We start from the raw sequence: 19,851 nt of genomic DNA, 5'->3' as shown, positions 1-19,851 counted from the left end.
TCTGGCGCAAAATCATCTTCCCGTTGGTTTCCCACCGACTGACATCTTGTCTTCTTCTCCTGCTGTTGATTCAACCGTTCCCGTGGGACTGTTAGCATAGCATTATTAGCGGCTAGATGCTAGTAAAAGTGTAATTCCGGTGCAAAATCATCTTCCCATGGTCTTTTTTCGGCAAATATACACATCAAATAAGCCATTGAGATAGTTTTTCCGCGTATAAACTATTAACGGAGAAATAGTCGCTAACAGCCGGACGTGGCTAAAAGTGATTAGCTCGGGGCAGCTAGGTGAAGGCATTCAAACGTCTTTTTTAACCACTAATACAGCTCAAAATAACAGCAAACCTCTGCAAATTACTGGAAAATGTAACATTTGGTTTTGTCAGCTACAGTACTAGAAGAATATTTTCTTTTTAACCTCATAATATTCTTTGAAAAGTTTTAATAAATGTAAATTTGCTGACGTGAAACCTTGCTTTAAGGTGTTCCAATAAGAAATGGTGTTATTAAGACAATTACTTCATAAAAAAAAACCCAAAAGGTTATGCTCACTGTTTAATATTTACGTTTATTTAATATTCTTAGCTTCCCCCTGGCGTGTTTTATGCTAATGTATTATATTTTTGTTTCTTTTTTTATATTTCTGTATATTTTTATATCTTCTTTTTTAAAAGAAGTGATGCATTACTGCTTTTTATATATTTTTAAATGGAAAAAATTCATAACATTTCGAAAAAAAAGCACCTAGCGTTAGTAGTGTGTACCCTCGTTAGCCTAGCATTATAAGGCTAGGCTAGTTAGGCTAGTTGTAGAAGCTATTGACGCCTGCGCAGTAGCAGCAGCGATGACGTCACCGCGACCGTTAATAATGTAAAGTTCGGCCCGTTTTTTAAACCGGGCGCGTTAGAAGGCGTTTAGTCAGCTGGAACGCGTTAAAAACGGGAGGAAAGATGGAGGATAGCCGACATTTCCAAAGGTAATTTTATAAAGTCTGTCTTCTTACTCGTGAGTATAGTGTCAAAGTGTCCCTCCGACCTCTAGGCGGCACAATGGCGGACCGTGTTCCTCGCTCCAGTCCGGGTTTGAAGCAAAACCGACAGCAAACAGGTGACCTCTTCAGTCCGTGTTTGGGGACTCCGACCCGGGATCTGTGAAACTCCAGTCCGGGCTTTGGTCTCTCTGCAGTCCGTGCCTGGTCTTTTTGTGTCTTTTTCTGTTCATTTAAAGTATTTTTCTGGTCACTTTGTGTCTTTTTCTGGTCATTTTAAATATTTTTCTGTTGATTTAAAGTATTTTTCTGGTCATGTTGTGTCTTTTTCTGGTCATTTTAAGTTTTTTTCTGGTCATTTTAAATCTTTTTCTGTTCATTTAATATATTTTTCTGGTCATTTTGTGTCTTTTTTTGGTCATTTTAAATATTTTTCTGTTCATTTAAAGTCTTTTTCTGGTCATTTTGTGTCTTTTTCTGTTAATTTAAAGTATTTTCCTGGTCATTTTGTGTCTTTTTCTGGTCATTTTAAGTCTTTTTCTGTTCATTTAAAGTCTTTTACAGAAAGACAAGGCATGGTCTGCATTCACTGAGGTGTGTGAGAAAACCTACTGGTGGACACAATATACTCCAGACTTGGAACTTTCTCTGGTCATTTGGAGTCTTTTTCTGGTCATAAAGGATCTTTTCTGCTAATTTATAGTCTTTTTCTAGTCGTTTTGAGTCTTTTTCTGGTGGTTTTGTGTCTTTAAAGTCTTTTTCTGGTCATTAAGAATCTTTTTCTGGTCGTTTTGAGTCTTTTTCTGGTGATTTTTAGTCTTTTTCTAGTCGTTTTAAGTCTTTTACTGGTCATTTTGTGTCTTTAGAGTCTTTTTCTGGTTATTTTGAGTCTTTTTCTGGTCATTAAGAATCTTTTCTGGTCATTTAAAGTCTTTTTCTGGTCATTTTAAATATTTTCTGTTCATTTAAAGTATTTTTCTGGTCATTTTAAGTCTTTTTCTGGTCATTTTGAGTCTTTTCTGGTCATTTTGTGTCTTCTGGTCATTTTGAGTCTTTTCTGGTCATTTTGTGTCTTCTGGTCATTTTAAATCTTTTTCTGTTCATTTAATGTCTTTTTCTGGTCATTTTGTGTCTTTTTCTGGTTAATTAGAGTCTTTTTCTGGTCATTTTGTGTCTTTTTTTGATCGTTTAAAAATAATTCTGATAAATTGAGTCTTTTTCTGTTCATTTAAAGTCTTTTTCTGGTCATTTTAAATATTTTTCTGTTCATTTAAAGTCTTTCTCTGGTCTTTTTGTGTCTTTTTCTGTTCATTTAAAGTCTTTTTCTGGTCATTTTGTGTCTTTTTTTGGTCGTTTTAAATATTTTTCTGTTCATTTAAAGTCTTTTTCTGGTCATTTTGTGTCTTTTTTGGTCATTTTAAATATTTTTCTGTTCATTTAAAGTCTTTTTCTGGTCATTTTGTGTCTTCTTTGGTCATTTAAAAATCTTTTTCTGTTAATTTTGTGTCTTTTTTGTTCGTTTAAAAAGAATTCTGATAAATTGAGTCTCTTTTTCTGTTCATTTAAAATATTTTTTTTCTGATAATTTGAGTCTTTCTGGTCATTTTGTGTCTTTTTTGTTCATTTTTTGTCTTTTTCTGTTCATTTAAAAATCTTTTCCTGATCATTTGAGTCTTTTATGGTCATTTGTTGTATTTTTCTTGTCATGTTGGGTCTTTTTCTGGTCATTTAAAATCTTTTTCTGTTCATTTAATATCTTTTTCTGGTCATTTTGTGTCTTTTTTGGTCATTTTTAAATCTTTTTCTGTTCATTTAAAGTCTTTTTCTGTTCATTTTGTGTTTTTTTCTGGTCATTTTGTGTCTTTTTCTGGTCATTTTAAATATTTTTCTGGTCATTTTGTGTCTTTTTCTGGTCATTTTAAATATTTTTCTGGTCATTTTGTGTCTTTTTCTGGTCATTTTAAATATTTTTCTGGTCATTTTGTGCCTTTTTCTGGTCATTTTAAATATTTTTCTGTTCATTTAATGTCTTTTTCTGGTCATTTTGTGTCTTTTTTTGTTCGTTTACAAAGAATTCTGATAAATTGAGTCTTTTTCTGGACATTTTATGTCTTTTTCTGTTCATTTAAAATATTTTTTTCTGATAATTTGAGTCTTTCTGGTCATTTTGTGTCTTTTTTTTCATTTTTTTGTCTTTTTCTGTTCATTAAAACCTTTTTCTGATCATCTGAGTCTTTTTATGGTCATTTTTTTGTATTTTTCTTGTCATTTAGAGCCTTTTTCAGGTGATTTTGTGTCTATTTCTGGTCATGTAGAGTAATTTTCTGGTAATTTTAAGTATTTTTCTGGTGATTTAGAGGCTTTTTTGGGTCATTTTGTGTCTATTTCTGTAAAATTTAAGTATTTTTAAAAAATCATTTTGAGTCTTTTTGGTAATTTAAAGTCTTTTCCTAATCATTTTAGTCTTTTTCTGTTAATTTAGAGCAATCTTCTGGTCATTTCAAGTTTTTCTGTTCATTGAGAGGTTTTTTGGGGGTGATTTTGTGTCTTTTTCTGCTCATTCTGAGTCATTTTCTGTTTTTTCCTGGTCTTATTGTCTCTGCTCATTTTGAGTCTCTCCAGTCCGTGTTTTGTGACTCTCCGGCCCGGGATTGTATGACTCTCCAGCCCGGGATTTTGTGACTCTGCAATCCGTGTTTTGTGCCTCTCCAGCCGTGTTGATCATCTCTCCCGTCCCTCTTTGTGTTTGAACTTTTATTTACAGTCTGCTCCGTGGGACCGGTCCGGCGGGAACACCAACATTCACTCATCATGTCTGCGGGACTAGACTGCTCTTTGTTCCCGGTCCACCGCGCCTGTCGGGACGGAGACGTCGGAGGTCTGGTGTCCCTGCTGGGGCAGCTCTCTAACCTGGCTCATCTGACCGCGGAGGACTCGGTCTACGGCTGGAGCCCCATTCACTGGGCGGCTCACTACGGACAGGTACCGTTACCATGGTGCTGTACGACACTGACCGTTGTGTCCGATTGTTACTGGACAATAAAGTTATTTTGGGCGGAAAAAAATAAATAGATCAACGTCACAGGGTTGCAGCGTTCTCATTGGTCTCAGTGGAGCCAATGGCTGTTTAGGCGCCAAAACGGCTCGAGGAAAACCGTTTTTTTCCTTCTTTTTTTAGTTTTCTTTATTTACTTTTTTAGAGATCTTTATCTTCAGGTTAAGAACTATGGAGGACTATAAAAAATAAATAAATGCATAGGTTAACGCTGAAATACGTGTATAAATAAATACAGGTTCAATTAATAAATAAATTATATAAACTATTAATACATGTATAAATCAATGAATGAATAAATAAAAGGTAATATAAATGTATACATAAATAAATACTGAAATAAAATAATAAATACAGAAATAAAAACATGGTTAAATGAATAGAAATTAAATGAATACATATATGAATAAATACAGAAATAAATGAATAAATACATTCTGAAATAAATAAATAAATGCATAGGTTAACGCTGAAATACGTGTATAAATAAATACAGGTTCAATTAATACATAAATGACATAAATTATTAATACATGTATAAATCAATGAATTAATAAATAAAAGAAAATATAAATATATACATAAATAAATACTGAAATAAACGAATAAATGCAGCAATAAATGTATCAATAAATACAGAAATAATTACATGTTTAAATTAATAAAAAATAAATAAATACATGTATAAATAAATACATGAATAAATAAAGGAAAATATAAATGTATACATAAATAAATACTGAAATAAACGAATACATACAGCCATACATTGATCAATAAATACAGAAATAAATACATTTTTAAATGAATAAAAAATAAATGAATACATGTATAAATAAATGCAGAAATATATGAATAAATACATGTTAAAATAAATGAATGCATGAATAAATGTTTCAATAAATCAAAGAATAAATAAATAAATGCAGGAATAAATCGATTAATAAATACATACAGAAATGAATTAATAAACGCATGCTTAAATAAATAAATGAATGCAAGAATAAATGTATTAATAAAATAATAAATAAATACAGAAATAAATGAATCAAAATGAAATAAATAAATGTATAATGAAGTAAATGTATAAATACAGAAATAAAATAAATAAATGCATGAATAAATAAATGTATAAACAAAGAATAAATGTTGCTTTACAATTATCTCTACATTTTTGTTCACCTACATGTATTCTATTTTGTCCATATGTTTACGAGGTAGGAGTTCGCATTTATTTCTTTATTCATGTATTTTGGCATATATTTATTTCTGTATTTATTTATGCATTTATGTATATATTCCTATATTAATTAATTAATTTATACATTAATTTATGCATTTATCTATTGAGACTTAAACATAAATAAACAATGACAGCAATAGGTCAAACAGGGGACACAGAAAAGAGGCATCAAACATTTTTGACATTTTTTTGTTTTAATGTTAAGTTACACTTTTCCAAACAATATGGCTGAAAAGTCTTTGCACAACTATAGGTATAGAAAATAATTGTTGCCTATTACAACCTCAGAGACACTTCCATCCAGCCTGTTAAAGCTCTCTGTGACTAACGAAGGAGCAGCAAGTCTCAGTGAGAGCACTGGGGGATTAATGTTGTCTGCCTGGCATACTGGCTTTGTTTATTCTGAGCCTGGGGATCTCCCTCTCCACCTGGCTGGGGGAGGTGGCCGGACGTAGTGAGATGTGGGGGTCCCAATGCAACGTCATCCAGTGTCATGGAAACTTTTAGCATCAGCAGAATCAGTTATTTCAACAGAGACAAAATCTTTTTGTGCTCTATTTCCACCAGCTTTTCTCAAACACACGGTCCACATGTACTGGGTCACTTCATATTCAAACAGGCTTGTTTGGTCCAAGTCTCAAGTTAGTCCCAAGTCACTTACCTGTAGTATCCGGTCTTTAGAAAGAGGAAAGACATTATGGTATTAGTTCCTGTCTAAAATACTATCAACCAATGTATCTGATCTGTTCAAAAAGTACGAAAAAGAACTACATTTTTAATGTGATTGATTGATATTCAGTTAAATAAATATAATAAAAAAGTCCCTTAATTTTATTAACTTAGATTAATGAAATAAAATATAAAAGCTTAATACAAAGTTATCAAATGAAAAACTTTTTCTCATATTCGTCTTAATCATAATTAAAATGATTTGTTCTTTGGCGATTAGGTTGATTATTGATTGTTGTCAGGCTAATGTTAGCTAGCTACAGAGTTGTGAGGGAACAGATTGTATCAGGCTAACGTTAGCTAGCTACAGAGTTGTGAAGGAACAGATTGTATCAGGCTAATGTTAGCTAGCTACAGAGTTGTGAGGTAACAGATTGTATCAGGCTAATGTTAGCTAGCTACAGAGTTGGGAGGGAACAGATTGTATCAGGCTAACGTTAGCTTGCTACAGAGCTGTGAGGGAACAGATTGTATCAGGTTAACCTTAGCTAGCTACAGAGTTGTGAGGGAACAGATTGTATCAGGCTAACGTTAGCTAGCTACAGCGTTGTGAGGTAACAGATTGTATCAGACTAACGTTAGCTAGCTAAAGCGTTGTGAGGGAACAGATTGTTTCAGGCTAATGTTAGCTAGCTACAGATTTATGAGGAACAACCAGGTATCAGCTGTTGGTTGCCAAAACTCAAAATATGGTTGACATCTTTAGTCACCTTATATCGAGTCATTTAGATACTATACAGTTATATGCCTAATAATGAAAATGTGACATAAAAGACCCTAAAATTGTACATATTTCCTTTTTGTTATTTGTTCAGGTTCATCTGGGTCTTGGTCTTTTTAATGAATTTGCACATTCATTTGCGATGTTGACTAGTTAGTCATTCTTTTCTATCTCAGTCAAGCAACTTAAATTGCTTCACCACTGTCTCTAAAAATAAAGGCTATAATAGAGATGGACGTAGCTACCATGACTTCACTAATTGGTTTGTGGATTACCGTTTTGAAGAGTTCGGCATTTTTGACTTTTGGTTCACCAACAGATGTTTCCAACAGTCACATAATTGAACCCGTGTTCTGTGTGTTTCCCTGCACACAGCTGGAGTGTGTGGTGCGCCTGGTGCAGATGGGTTGTGAGGTGAACGCAGCGACCAGCCGCTTCAACCAGACACCGACACACACCGCGGCGTTTGGAGGACATCCTCACTGTGTGGTGTGGCTGACTCAGGCTGGAGCCGACGTCAACAGGCAGGTCAGTCTTCCAACGGCATCCACATGTAATGTTGTGCAACTACATTTCAGATGTGTCCTATCTGAACCTGGTTTTGAATCTCATCTGATAAACCCACGTCTAGCAGCATCTCCACTCGTACACCGTTCACTGTTATTGGTTCGATCTGGACACATTTTGCGATGCTTTTCCTTGCCTATTACCACCGAAGAAAATGATTAAATATTATGATTAATAACAGGATTAAATAATTTAATTCTCATTTAAAGTTACCCAGAGCGCTAAACAGGAAGTAGCCTGTCCAGAGTTGTTAGAGAACAGATTATATCAGGCTAATGTTGGCTAGCTACAGAATTATAAAATAATAGTTTGCATCAGGCTTACATTAGCTAGCTACAGAGTCGTGAGGGGACAGATTGTATCAGGCTAATATTAGCAAGACACAGAGTTGTAAAAGAACAGATTGTTTGAGGCTAATATTAGCTAGCTAAAGAGTTGTAAAATAATTTGACCATATCTGGACAACCCCCTTGCGAAAGGATGCAAGTTAATAGTAACATTTGACTAGTATAAGTCTAGAAGAGGCACATAGTTTAAATAATTTAATTCCCATTCAAGTTAACCCGAGCGCTAAACAGGAAGTAGCCTGTCCTGAGAGGTGAAGTCACTAGTGCTAAGGCTGCATGGGCCCCATAACACAGAAGTAGTGCAGATCATCAACATATTTTTAGCCGCGGAAGTTGAACTTTTATGGCTTCATGCTCCATTAAGCAGCTTTCTTAGAAAAGAACGCTGCATCCAGTTCTTGTATACATCAAAGGAGTCCAGTCCGGCTGACTGTTGCAGTGCTACATGCTCCTGTGGGCCATGTTGTGTCTGTGTTCTGCTTTTCTAAATGGATCTCTCCAGAGTTTGACATTGTGTCTCCAGGATTTTGTAGGTGAGGCTCCCCTCCACAAGGCTGCTCGTTCAGGTAGCTTGGAGTGTGTCCAGGTGCTGTTGATAGCAGGTGCTAAACCACAGTAAGTATTCTGCAGTCTGACCTCTCATCACACTGGTTTAACACATTTAGTCACAGTCTCTACTTTCTTAAATGCTGATCAGGAGGAGTGTCTGTGTATTTTCTATTGTAATTATATGTCACAACAGCTGTTTGGGAGGGAACTGGCCACACTGGTTTACTTTTTAATACTTTCCTAGTCATCAACATTCATTTAAGCATTCGTCATGTAGCAGGGCTCCACATTAACCCTGGACCTCTTTAAAGATGAGCTACCTCTTTGTCTATCTGTGGTGTTGCCATGATACGGGAGCTAAAGGACAGAAAAAGAACCATATTTCAATTATAATTTCTTATAAATACAGAGTACACTATTATACTGCACATTATATGAGAACCAAATATAATAAAATAGAAGTTATTCTACTGTAATGTTTGTATTTAAATAAATCAAAGGAGCTCCAAAGTTAAATTCAATTATTTATACGTTGACACTGTTTGGATAAATTCTGCATTGGCAAACACATTAAAAAAAAAACAATTATCATTAAAAGTGACTTTTGTGTCAGACAAGTAAAAGGTCATTTTTGTCGGTCGTTTGACCAATGTAGCTTTCAGCACTCAACAATATGGTGATTCATGCAGTTTAAAAACCTGATTATACTCGTGTTAAGTCAATATTCGGGTTTCTCAAACACTTTGTGAACACCTGACCCCAGTTAAAACCATAGACTGTACAAAAAATGGACGTTGTCATTCACAGGCAAAATGGATGTAGCCTCTTTTGTCCCGGAAACAGAAACGATCAGGAGCCAAAAGCAACAGCAACAACACGAGCTTTACTTTTACCAGGGTTCCTACGCAGTACGGAAAAGTTTGGAATTTAATTTGAGTCATTTCCAGGTCCGGATAAGTCTGGAAAAAGGGAAAAGAGTTTGGAAAAATGTTTGCGTTGTTTCCAGACTATTTTCTCACTTTCTAAATTAAAATATAATAATACATACAAATCAAAACAAGCTTACTAACGCAACATGGCCGACCAGTAGATGACGTGAAACTAATCAAGCTGGCTGTAGAATGGTGTCGGGTTGCCATGGTTACTATTTGTTGTGCGACTGCAATTCTCATTTCCAAATTTTTTTAACATACGTGTCGTCTACATCTTATTTATTAGGGGTGTAATGATACACACATTGATACCGAACCGTCATGGCACAGGCACTTCTGGGCGGGTACGGAGGTGGACCGCGGTCCCTAAATGTGTCATACATAGCGTTAATATTGCGAATGCACAGTTTCGGGGTGTGGATTTTAAAACTTGAAGTTGGCGTTCCTCCCCCGTAATTACGTGGCAACATAATGGAACACGCAGTCAGCATTTAAAAACCATTTATTTACATAATAAGCATCTAAAAAGCGTTTTTCAGATGTTTAATATTGACTGAAAAATCCTCGGAGAAGTCTGGAAATTTGAGTTTTGGAAATGTCTGGAATTTAGAAATGGAAAATGTGTAGGAACCCTGCTTTAAACCCACTGAGGACGTTGCTGCGCCGACTAACGTCACTACCAAGAAGACCCGTTTCTGTCGTAACTCTGTCCAACAGGCGTCCGTGTTCTTCACGCTTTCTACTTTGTAATTTTGAGGTCAACGTTCACGAGGCAAACTGCAATGACCCTTTTATTAACTTAACCGGGGAAAGACCAGTCGGGTCACTGCACTGACTGGAAACAGCACTAACAGCAGGTGCAGATATCTCACCACACTGACAGAAGTCCCCCCCCCCCCCCCCCACCAAAAAAAAACCCAGCGCAATTAATAATCTGTCGACATATTCCAGGTGTTTTACCGGACCTTCCCTTCCCAACCAGCTGATTTCGAATGGATGTGAAGTCATGTGATCTGTATGTGTTACAAAGATACAAATGTAGCCAGAGAGATTGTTGACAGTATGCAGAAGCTGAAACGCTCATGGGGTTTCTCTTTACGACACTCTAAATTTACTGCATTTGATTCACACTTAGGACACAAACATCTCTCTCTCCTCAACCAGTTCATCGCTACTTTATATCAATGTCCCGGTAGTATACGTGCAAGTGTACTATTGACTTTTAAGTTTATAAAGGTATATTTTTAACCATACTTTAAGTACAACAGCAGAGCACACAGTCAGTTTTACTTTATTTTTTACTGCAACTATACGTCAACTTACTTAAGGTGTATCATTAGTTTACTAGTTAAATACTTTACGATACCTTTTAGTTTATGAAAGTACCCTTTGGCGTATGCTACAAGGTAATTTATAGGTATACTTTACCTAAGTATATCCCAAGTATAAACCAAGTTAGTTCGACTTTTTTGTCAGTATAATCCAAGTTTACTTTAGCATACTGTTATTAACTATATATCTGATATGTCCATAAAGTAAACTGAAAGTATACTCCCTTATTATCAAGTGTAAGTCTGGTGAAAATGGATCCTGTGGTTTTTTTCAACATGAAAATCCATGAAATCAGCCATGGAGACAGTTTGTTTTTGGTTGACCAACCATGTATAGAGAAGAGATGCAAACAGCCCCAAAGGGCTTACACTGATTGGCTCGGGGCGGTGCGCTGAACGCATCCAAAATGTGTTTTTTAACCATTAACACTGATCAAAATAACAGCAAACCTCTGCAGTAGCATGAGAAGAGTCCTTACACAGAAAGCAAAGCACCAACAACTTAGTTAGAGAACCCAGAGTTTATTAAAAAAGACTGTTTTACAAGTCTGGGCCTCACCAGCAGGTCCATGTTGACGGGTCGTCCGAACAAGTTGATAGTCTGTCTGATTGAAATCTGTCGTCTCAGCCATTTCGGTTTCTGCGTGAGTGTTCAGTCTTGTAATGTTTTGATACTAGCGCGACCCACTGACCTGTAGTGAGCTAAAGCTGCCCGAAGCCCCTTCAAAATACACCCCCAACCCCCTGAGATCACGCGGGATATTTCTGTGCTGTAACGTATATTTCACCAAACTGCCACAAACCACAACGTTTACATGTTTTACTGGAATAAATCACCAATCGGCTCCTCCCTTTTGGATTGACTTTGGTAATCCACTTGAATGGACTTTACTATGAGAGGAGCTGGTACAGGGGCCAGTAGGTAAGTCTTTAAAACACTCTTTGATAAACTCTGGGTTCACTAACTACGTTGTTGGTCCTTTGTTTTCTGTGTAAGGACTCTTCTCGTGCTGCTGCAGAGGTTTGATGTTATTTTGAGCAGTATTGGTGGTTAAAAAAGACGTTTGAATGCCATCAACGTACTGCCCCGAACTAATCAGCGTTAGCCACGTCAGGCTGTTAGCGACTCTCCGGGATTTCTCCGTTAATAGTTACATGAAAAAAACTGTGTCGATGGTTTATTTGATGAGTGTAAGTGACGAAAAAGACCATAGGATGATTTTACCCCGGGATTACACTTTAAGTTGAAATGAAGTATCCTAATAGGACACTTGAATAAACGCCTTTTTGGTTTTAGTTGCTCTAATGTCTCCTATTTAGCACAAACTTTCCTTCAGTTTAATTTGTGTTGACATGGACTCGTGTGTCAGTAAATAAGCGTCATGAGCTTTTCAGCCTCAAGAACTTCAGCCAGCGGCAGTAAAGCGGATACTTAGGAACTTGTAGTACCTGTTACTTTTAACTAGACAATGTGTGATTCCTAGCATGTTACATTTTGAGCTGAATAGTAAGATTTTTGGATGCTATGCTATATTTTGTAAAGAAAGGATAACCATGAGCTTCATTTTCAAACTGCAAACACCCTGCACGTTCTGATGTTTTACAGCGATTGAATTTGAACACGATTTTCTTGAGTAATCCCAGAAAAGAGGGAGCAAAATGCAGAATCTGCCACATGCGCATCAGCGAGCATCTTACAGTTGTTCGCTCCCTACTGTTTCCGCAGCTGGCAAACTGGCGAGGTATTTCCTGCAGCAATTGGTTTCAAGTTTAAGAAAGCACTGATGATTGTAGTCATGTCTTGACCTGCATGCTAACTGTGCTAACAAAGTGTGAGCGTATAGGACATACCTCAGGAGCTACTGTAGGAGTCAGATGGAGGATTATTGTGCTGTAGTGTAGGGAAAGGTCACACGTGAGGGGACGAATAAAATGAAATGTTTCTTTTAACAGGTTCTTTCCTAAATATCACGACACAGACCGGCACAGCCTGGAAAGTGTACCATCCAGTGCTCGACTGATATGGGGTTTGAGGCGGATTTTAGAGGGGGAAGACAGATATCAAATACATTTATAAAATAATATTAAACAGTATTATGCACACAGTGCGTCACATTCAAGGTGTTAAAGAAAGAAAGCATTTCTGAGGCTGAAAGGTTGTCTACGTAGAAGTGTGTACAATGTGTTAAAGTGGAAATGCTTTAATGCTGAAGGTATGAATGTGTAAGAAGCAGAAAGTCACAAATATTGTAAAAGAATAGTTAAAAAGTTAAATATGTGCAAAAGTATGAAAGAAGCTAAACAATTGAACAAATATGAAACACGTTAATCGTTGAAAAGACTATGAACGGCAGAATTAAACACTCCAGCACATGATACAGACCCATTATACACTCCGATCAGGTCTTAAAAACCCCTAAAACATAAACTGTGACTATAAAAAGCATAAATGAGCTGAACCTTTTGATGGTTGAATGGTTTTGTAGCTGAAAGTATGCAGCAGCTAAAGGCAACCGAAAAAACGTACAGAAGAATTATGAAGAATAAACCTTAGAAGAACATAACAATTAGGATTTTATATGGATTTAGAAGTGTTCAAGGCATTGGTCTGAGAACTTTAAGCCCCGTACATAGGGTGCAAAATTCACGTCTGTGTCCAGCAGCCTGTGAATGTCCACATTTTCTCAGCCACTCAATAAACTGATGAATTCAGCTTCTCTCAACACCAGACGAGGCATATTTTTCACACGTCCTCAAGAAGTTGTACATTTAAAAAATGGCCAGAATGAGCCTTTATAGACAAAATAAGTTTGGACAAGCTTGAAATGAGAGAACTTATCTAAACCTTGACTGGTGCTGTGTATTTTTGGACAGCAGAATTGGCGAATGCTAAACCCCTTTAACTAAATGAATGAGTAAAACCCTTGGTGCCGTTCAGCACTCATAAGGCCTCTTTTAAAATGTGTAACGCACAATAGAGCCTGATGAGTTACTCTCCTGGGCTCATCTATCAGCCAATAAGAGCTTTTCACAGGGATGTAATAGCAGCATGTGCTGTATCTGAGAACATAAACCTAAACTTAACCGGGTTAACCGACTACACTGAGAAGTTTTTTGTCTAAACCTAACCAAGTAGTTTTGTCTAAACCTAACCAAGTAGTTTAGTTTTGTCTAAACCTACCCAAGTAGTGTTGTTGTCTAAACCTAACCAAGAAGTTTTGTTTTATCTAAACCTAACCAAGTAGCTTTGTCTGAACCTAACCAAGTAGTTTTGTCTAAACCTAACCGAGTAGTTTTGTTTTGTCTAAACCTAACCAAGTAGTTTTGTCTAAACCTAACCAAGTAGTTTTGTTTGTCTGAACCTAACCAAGTAGTTTTGTTGTCTAAACATAACCAAGTAGTTTTGTTTTGTCTAAACCTAACCAAGTAGTTTTGTTGTTTAAACCTAACCAAGAAGTTTTGTTTAATCTAAACCTAACCAAGTAGCTTTGTTTAAACCTAACCAAGTAGTTTAGTTTTGTCTAAACCTAACCAAGTAGTTTTGTCTAAACCTAACCAAGTAGTTTTGTTTTGTCTAAACCTAACCAAGTAGTTTTGTTGTCTAAACCTAACCAAGTAGTTTTGTTTTGTTTAAACCTAACCAAGTAGTGTTGTTGTCTAAACCTAACCAAGTAGTTTTGTTTCGTCTAAACTAACTAAGTAGTTCAGTTTTGTCTAATCCTAACCAAGTAGTTTTGTTTTGTCTAAATCTAACCAAGTAGTTTTGTTGTCTAAACCTATCCAAGTAGTTTTGTTTTGTCTAAACCAAACAGGTAGTTTAGTTTTCTAAACCTAACCAAGTAGTTTTGTTGTCTAAACCTAACCAAGTAGTTTAGTTTCATCTAAACCTAACCAAGAAGTTTTGTTTTGTCTAAAACTAACCAAGTTGTTTTGTCTAAACCTAACCAAGTAGTTTTGTTTGTCTGAACCTAACCAAGTAGTTTTGTTGTCTAAACCTAACCAAGTAGTTTTGTTGTCTAAACCTAACCAATAAGTTTTGTTTAATCTAAACCTAACCAAGTAGCTTTGTCTAAACCTAACCAAGTAGTTTTGTCTAAACCTAACCAAGTAGTTCTGTTTTGTCTAATCCTAACCAAATAGTTTTGTTTTGTCTAAACCTAACCAAGTAGTTTTGTTGTCTAAACCTAATCAAGTAATTTTGTTGTCTAAACCTAACCAAGTAGTTTTGTTTTGTCTAAACCTAACCAAGTAGTTTTGTTGTCTAAACCTAATCAAGTAATTTTGTTGTCTAAACCTAACCAAGTAGTTTTGTTTTGTTTAAACCTAACCAAGAAGCTTTGTCTAAACCTAACCAAGTAGTTCTGTTTTTTCTAATCCTAACCAAGTAGTTTTGTTTTGTCTAAACCTTACCAAGTAGTTTTGTTTTGTCTAAACCTAACCAAGTAGTTTTGTTTTGTCTAAACCTAACCAAGTAGTTTTGTTGTTTAAACCTAACCAAGTAGTTTTGTTTTTTCTAAACCTAACAAAGTAGTTTTGTTGTCTAAACCTAACCAAGTAGTTTTGTTGTCTAAATCTAACCAAGTAGTTTTGTTGTCTAAACCTAACCAAGTAGTTTTGTTTTGTCTAAACCTAACCAAGAAACTTAGTTTTGTCTAAACCTAACTAAGTAGTTTTGTTGTCTAAACCTAACCAAGTAGTTTTGTCTAACCCTAACTAAGTAGTTTTGTTTTGTCTAAATCTAACCAAGTAGTTTTGTCTAAACCTAACCAAGTAGTTTTGTCATATTTACCTTATTAAACAGGATTAACAGACAATAGCTACGACAATAAAATCCACTATCAGTTGGGCTCTGATGCCAAATGACTAAATAAAACTTTAAAGCTTGGTCTTAACCTGTACTGGAAAATGAATAATATCTCAATTTGATTATTTCAGAGCCTTGTTAGGAGACATTTCATTTTATGTCAATGAGGTAGAGCTAAGATTACCTAACTAACATTTCAGTCAACAGCAGCCTGTTCTTTAAACTGTAGATTTATCTAAAATGTACTTTTATTTTACTGTTCTTGTTTTGTATTACAGTGGATAGCTATTCTGTTGTTCATGGAAGAGGATTGGGGCGACGTGTGAAAAATGTATTTGAGTATTTTAAACTCAGAAATCTGATTTTATTCTTTAAATCTTTTTTTTTTTCCAGAAGTCTGAATTCTAGAAAAAGTCTGAAATAAAAAAGTCTGAATTCTAACAAAAAGTCTGAATTCTAAAAGAAAGTCTGAATTTAAAAAGTCTGAATTCTGACTTTTTAAGTTTAAAGGACTTTGAAGTCCGAACTCTTTCCACATGGCCCAAATCCTCTTCCGTAGTGGTTAGCTTTGATCTTTAATCCATTTTTTATATATATATATATATATATATATATATATATATATATATATATATATATATATATATATATATATATATATATATATATATATATATATATATATATATATATATATTTTGGCCCTACAAGTCTGACATAGTGCAAAAGAAAAATACTGTACTCCTAAAGATCTTTAAAACTGTAACATTTATTGTAATCTTGTCTTAGATACTCTTGAATGTATTCACAGATATGCACATGTTCTATACGACAGTTCACCATGACATCACAACAATAATATCCATTCTTCCGGGTGGCAAAAGTCGAAGCGTTCTCCGACGGCACCACTAGTGAACAAACCCTTCCGTGTCATTTGACCAGCGCACCGCGACCAAGAAAACAGAGGAAATGGCCTCAATTACAGGTCGATCAGCATCGAAGTGCAAGTAGAATTTATTTACGCACCTAAAAGAATCTACAAGTCCAATTTCATATTCGTACATTCAACATGTACATGGGGCGGCACGGTGATGTGGTCGTTAACACTGTCCCCTCACAGCAAGAGGGTTCCTGGTTTGAATCCCGGCTGGGGTCCTTCTGTGGGGAGTGTGCATGTTCTCCTCATGTCTGCGTGGGTTTTCTCCGGGTTCCTTCCACAGTCCAAAGACGTGCTCGTGTTAGGTTCATTGATGACTCTAAATTGTCCGTAGGTGTGAATGATTGTCTGTCTCTGTTCGTCTCTATGTGCCCTGTGATAGACTGGCGTCCTGTCCAGGGTGGACCCCGCCTCACGCCCACCGTCAGCTGGGATCGGCTCCAGCCCCCCGGGACACCGATAGGGACAAGCGGTTTATGATGGATGGAACATGTACATGTCAAATTAGTTAACCGAAGCGACAGATGAGAGGCTCAGGTGCTGCTTTACATTAAAAATGGAAATTAAGACAACCTTACGGCATAATGGAGCCGTTTTTTGGACATTTTACATCTATTTTTGGTTTGATAAAATTGTTTTCTTCTGAAGGAAATCGACCCTACGCCTTTTGCTGAATATCTGGCGGTGCAAACCCCGAACACAACACGCTTTCACTTTAGATCAACGACAATGTTTTTAACTAGGGAACATCGCCCACAGTGGGCGGCTGGATCGCTTCAGGTCAGAGACGCTCGCGTTCTGCCACCCGGAATTATCTCGACTACTGTTGTTTAGAAACATTCTGAAATGCCGTATAAGAAGTGAGATATCATTTCACCAGCACGTCAGGTTCATGTAGAAAGAAGCACGTGTTGCAGGGGGAGATGGTCAAGAGCAGAAGACATTTAGGACACGTTGACTTCCTGTCAGCTGTCTGAAGGTCCGTTCTGATGCCTGTCCATGTCTCCCTACGATACGAACGCCACAAAGCCAGACAGTGATGAGCGCAGGATGCAGTCAGGTTGTTGGTTTTCTAACCGCACGCGGTCCTGTCTCACCCGTCGCTGTTCTCGTTCAGTTTAAGGAACGCCAACGGGCAGACCGCCGCAGACCTGGCCCACGCTCACGGCTTCCTTGACTGTTTCTGCTTCATCTCCAATACCAAGAAGCACCTGCTGCAGCTCAACGGGCTCCACGCAAGCGGCAACGGCGCCCCGTGCGGTCAAGGCTCACTCAGCAGGAAGAGGCTGCTGACGGCCGTGGACGCCGGTCACATGAAGAAAGCCAGGGGGGCTGACAGTAAGAGGCTTTTTTTCCACGATTACCAATTTTTCACCCTTTCAAAGATCAATAAACGTTTATTTCTAAAGAATATTTAACACAAGAACTAGAAGACATTTTATATATTCAACATAAATAAACAAAACAACCAAAAAGAATAAATCAAATGGACTCTGTCTTTTAGTGGATGCTGTTTTACAACAGCACCGTCGTCATTGGGTTTGAACCTGAAGCGCTCCCACAGCAGCTGACATGTTCGGCTTTGAAACCAACTCCATCTCTGTTTTTATACCTCCAAATCTCAACTAGCGTGTCCTCTAATTTGCTCCTCACAGGGCTCTCCTGCTGCACTCTGGGTAACTCCAGGGGTCCTCAGACCGTGCGGCTGACAAGTGACTGTCACGACACGAGGCTTAACTCCTCATTACGCTGAGGAATAGAGAGGGACAACAGGAAAACGCAAAAATGGAAATTATGGCAGCTGGCAAAGTTATCCAGCTCATTAAAAGTTACCATGCTATTAACTGATGTATTGCGACAGGCCGATAAACGACGACAGCAGTAATCAGAACAGTAACAGAAAGTCCTGTAATTGCAGCTCTCCACCACAGCACAGAGGGGCTGATTCATTAACGACACAAACGGTCTAGGGAATATAAATATTCCCCAACATTATCCATGAAACGCGAGCACATCTCTGGTAAACGCAAGGTTTCAAGTTTTTGCAGGATGTTTTTGCGGATCCCGCTGTGACGCAGCCTTCCCTTCTCTCGTCCCTGTCCCGCTGCAGACGTGTTGGCGCAGACGCAGAGCGGCGGAGATGAGGAGCCGGAGAGCATGAACACAGAGTTCGCCCAGGAGCTCAGCTCAGGCGGGACCCCCGTCAACGGGCATCGTCACCACGCGCTGCCTTATTCTGACCCCGAGCCGCCCAGGAGCACCCCTCCGCCGCCCACTCCTCCAGCCAATCAGCGGGCGGCTCGCCACTCTTCTGCCGACATGTGCGGCTCCCTGCATCTGGCCGTCAGCCCCAGCAGCTGCGTGTCCCACCGGCCGGCCTGGCGGGGGCTTACGGGAGCCGAATGCGGGGACTTTCTGCATTTCGGACACTACCACGGCTTTGGAGACACGGCGGAGGAGCTGAGTGACAGCAGCGGCGGACACAAGCACCACCTCCATCACCACTCATAGAGAAGAAGATCAGGGATCACAACTGACACCAAAGAAAACCTTGAGGGTCACGATCAAGCGGCCCAACCCCCCGGATACCGGACCGCCTTCCCTCGCCGCAACAAAAAAAGAAAGAAATGTGTCCCCAACAACTCCAACTTAAGTCCAGTAGAGTTAACAGGAGCTAGTCCCACATTGTTAAAGACGCAGTCTGCAACATTTGTTTGATCATATTCACAGGAAAGTGGTGCACGCGCACTGACGAGCACTCGATGTGAGGGAGCGGAGGAGCTCGGTGGTAGTGGGGGAGGGGCGTGAGAGTCAACTCGATTTGCCAGACTTCAATTCAATTCAATTTTATTTACAGTACCAAATCATTAAAGTTATCTCAGGACACTTAACAAACTAGGTAAAGACCACACTCTATGACTTATTTATGATTGACACAGACCCAACATTTCCCCCGTAGACTTGCAGCTTTAATATACAGTAGAAATGAAAATGTAAACTTTAGGGTTAGTTAGCATTGGAACCTTGTGCATTGCATTGTGGGACAATGGTTTACATCGCGCTCAAATGTTTTTTTGTCTTTTTTAGCGTGGACACATTTCCGGAGTAAGACCAACTCAAACCGTTTCTCCGTCAACAGAAGGAAGTTGTTGTTCCAACGTTCAGCTGATTAAATTCCGTCCAAAGGAGTGAAGCCAGTCGCGTTCGCTTCGTCAGATGTAGCATTTCAATAATCGCACACTCAGCGTCCCGCCATTTCAGCCCCCTCTAACGGATTTTCCCAAAATTAGCTCTGTGTGCAGGATATCTGTGACCAGTTTATTCACGATCGCTCCGCAAAAATTGGAGGTATGGGTAAGCCCCGCCCTTTGCGATTTCTTTTTGGGACCAAATTTTAAAGTATTCATATTGCTGTTGTACGCACGCAAATAAGCGAAACAATCCTCATGGTGGCCTTAACGGTCCAAGAGGAATTTTCTTTCGAGCTGGATCTGTGTGCCGAATTTCAAGGCAGTCGGACTTTATGGCGCGAGGGGCGTGGCCTTTGTGCGCGTTCATTTGGGCTCATATTCCATGTCATTTCCACGTTATTATTCCCAGTTTCATGTTTGATGAAACAGTAAATCGCCCTTAGCAACGGGGTCAACTC

At 38.0% G+C, this 19,851-nt stretch overlaps 1 protein-coding gene across 1 annotated transcript; it reads left to right on the top strand.

Annotated features, from left to right (window-relative positions):
* Positions 1-1,048: 1,048 nt before the first annotated feature.
* LOC310964926 (ankyrin repeat domain-containing protein 10-like) lies at positions 1,049-18,742 on the top strand (the record flags this gene model as incomplete). The annotated part of the gene is made up of 6 exons (XM_083938251.1): positions 1,049-1,106; positions 3,752-3,969; positions 7,111-7,263; positions 8,173-8,264; positions 17,320-17,540; positions 18,313-18,742. The coding sequence occupies 6 exons, from the start codon at positions 1,049-1,051 to the stop codon at positions 18,711-18,713; spliced, it is 1,143 nt and encodes a 380-aa protein (XP_083794377.1). The 3' UTR covers positions 18,714-18,742.
* Positions 18,743-19,851: the final 1,109 nt, after the last annotated feature.

The sequence above is a fragment of the Echiichthys vipera genome, assembly GCF_963691815.1.
Source record: "Echiichthys vipera genome assembly, chromosome: 23".
Taxonomy (NCBI): Eukaryota; Metazoa; Chordata; class Actinopteri; order Perciformes; family Trachinidae; genus Echiichthys; species Echiichthys vipera.
The sequence above is the reverse complement of the archived record's forward strand: the minus strand, read 5'-3'. Positions and strand labels throughout refer to the sequence as shown.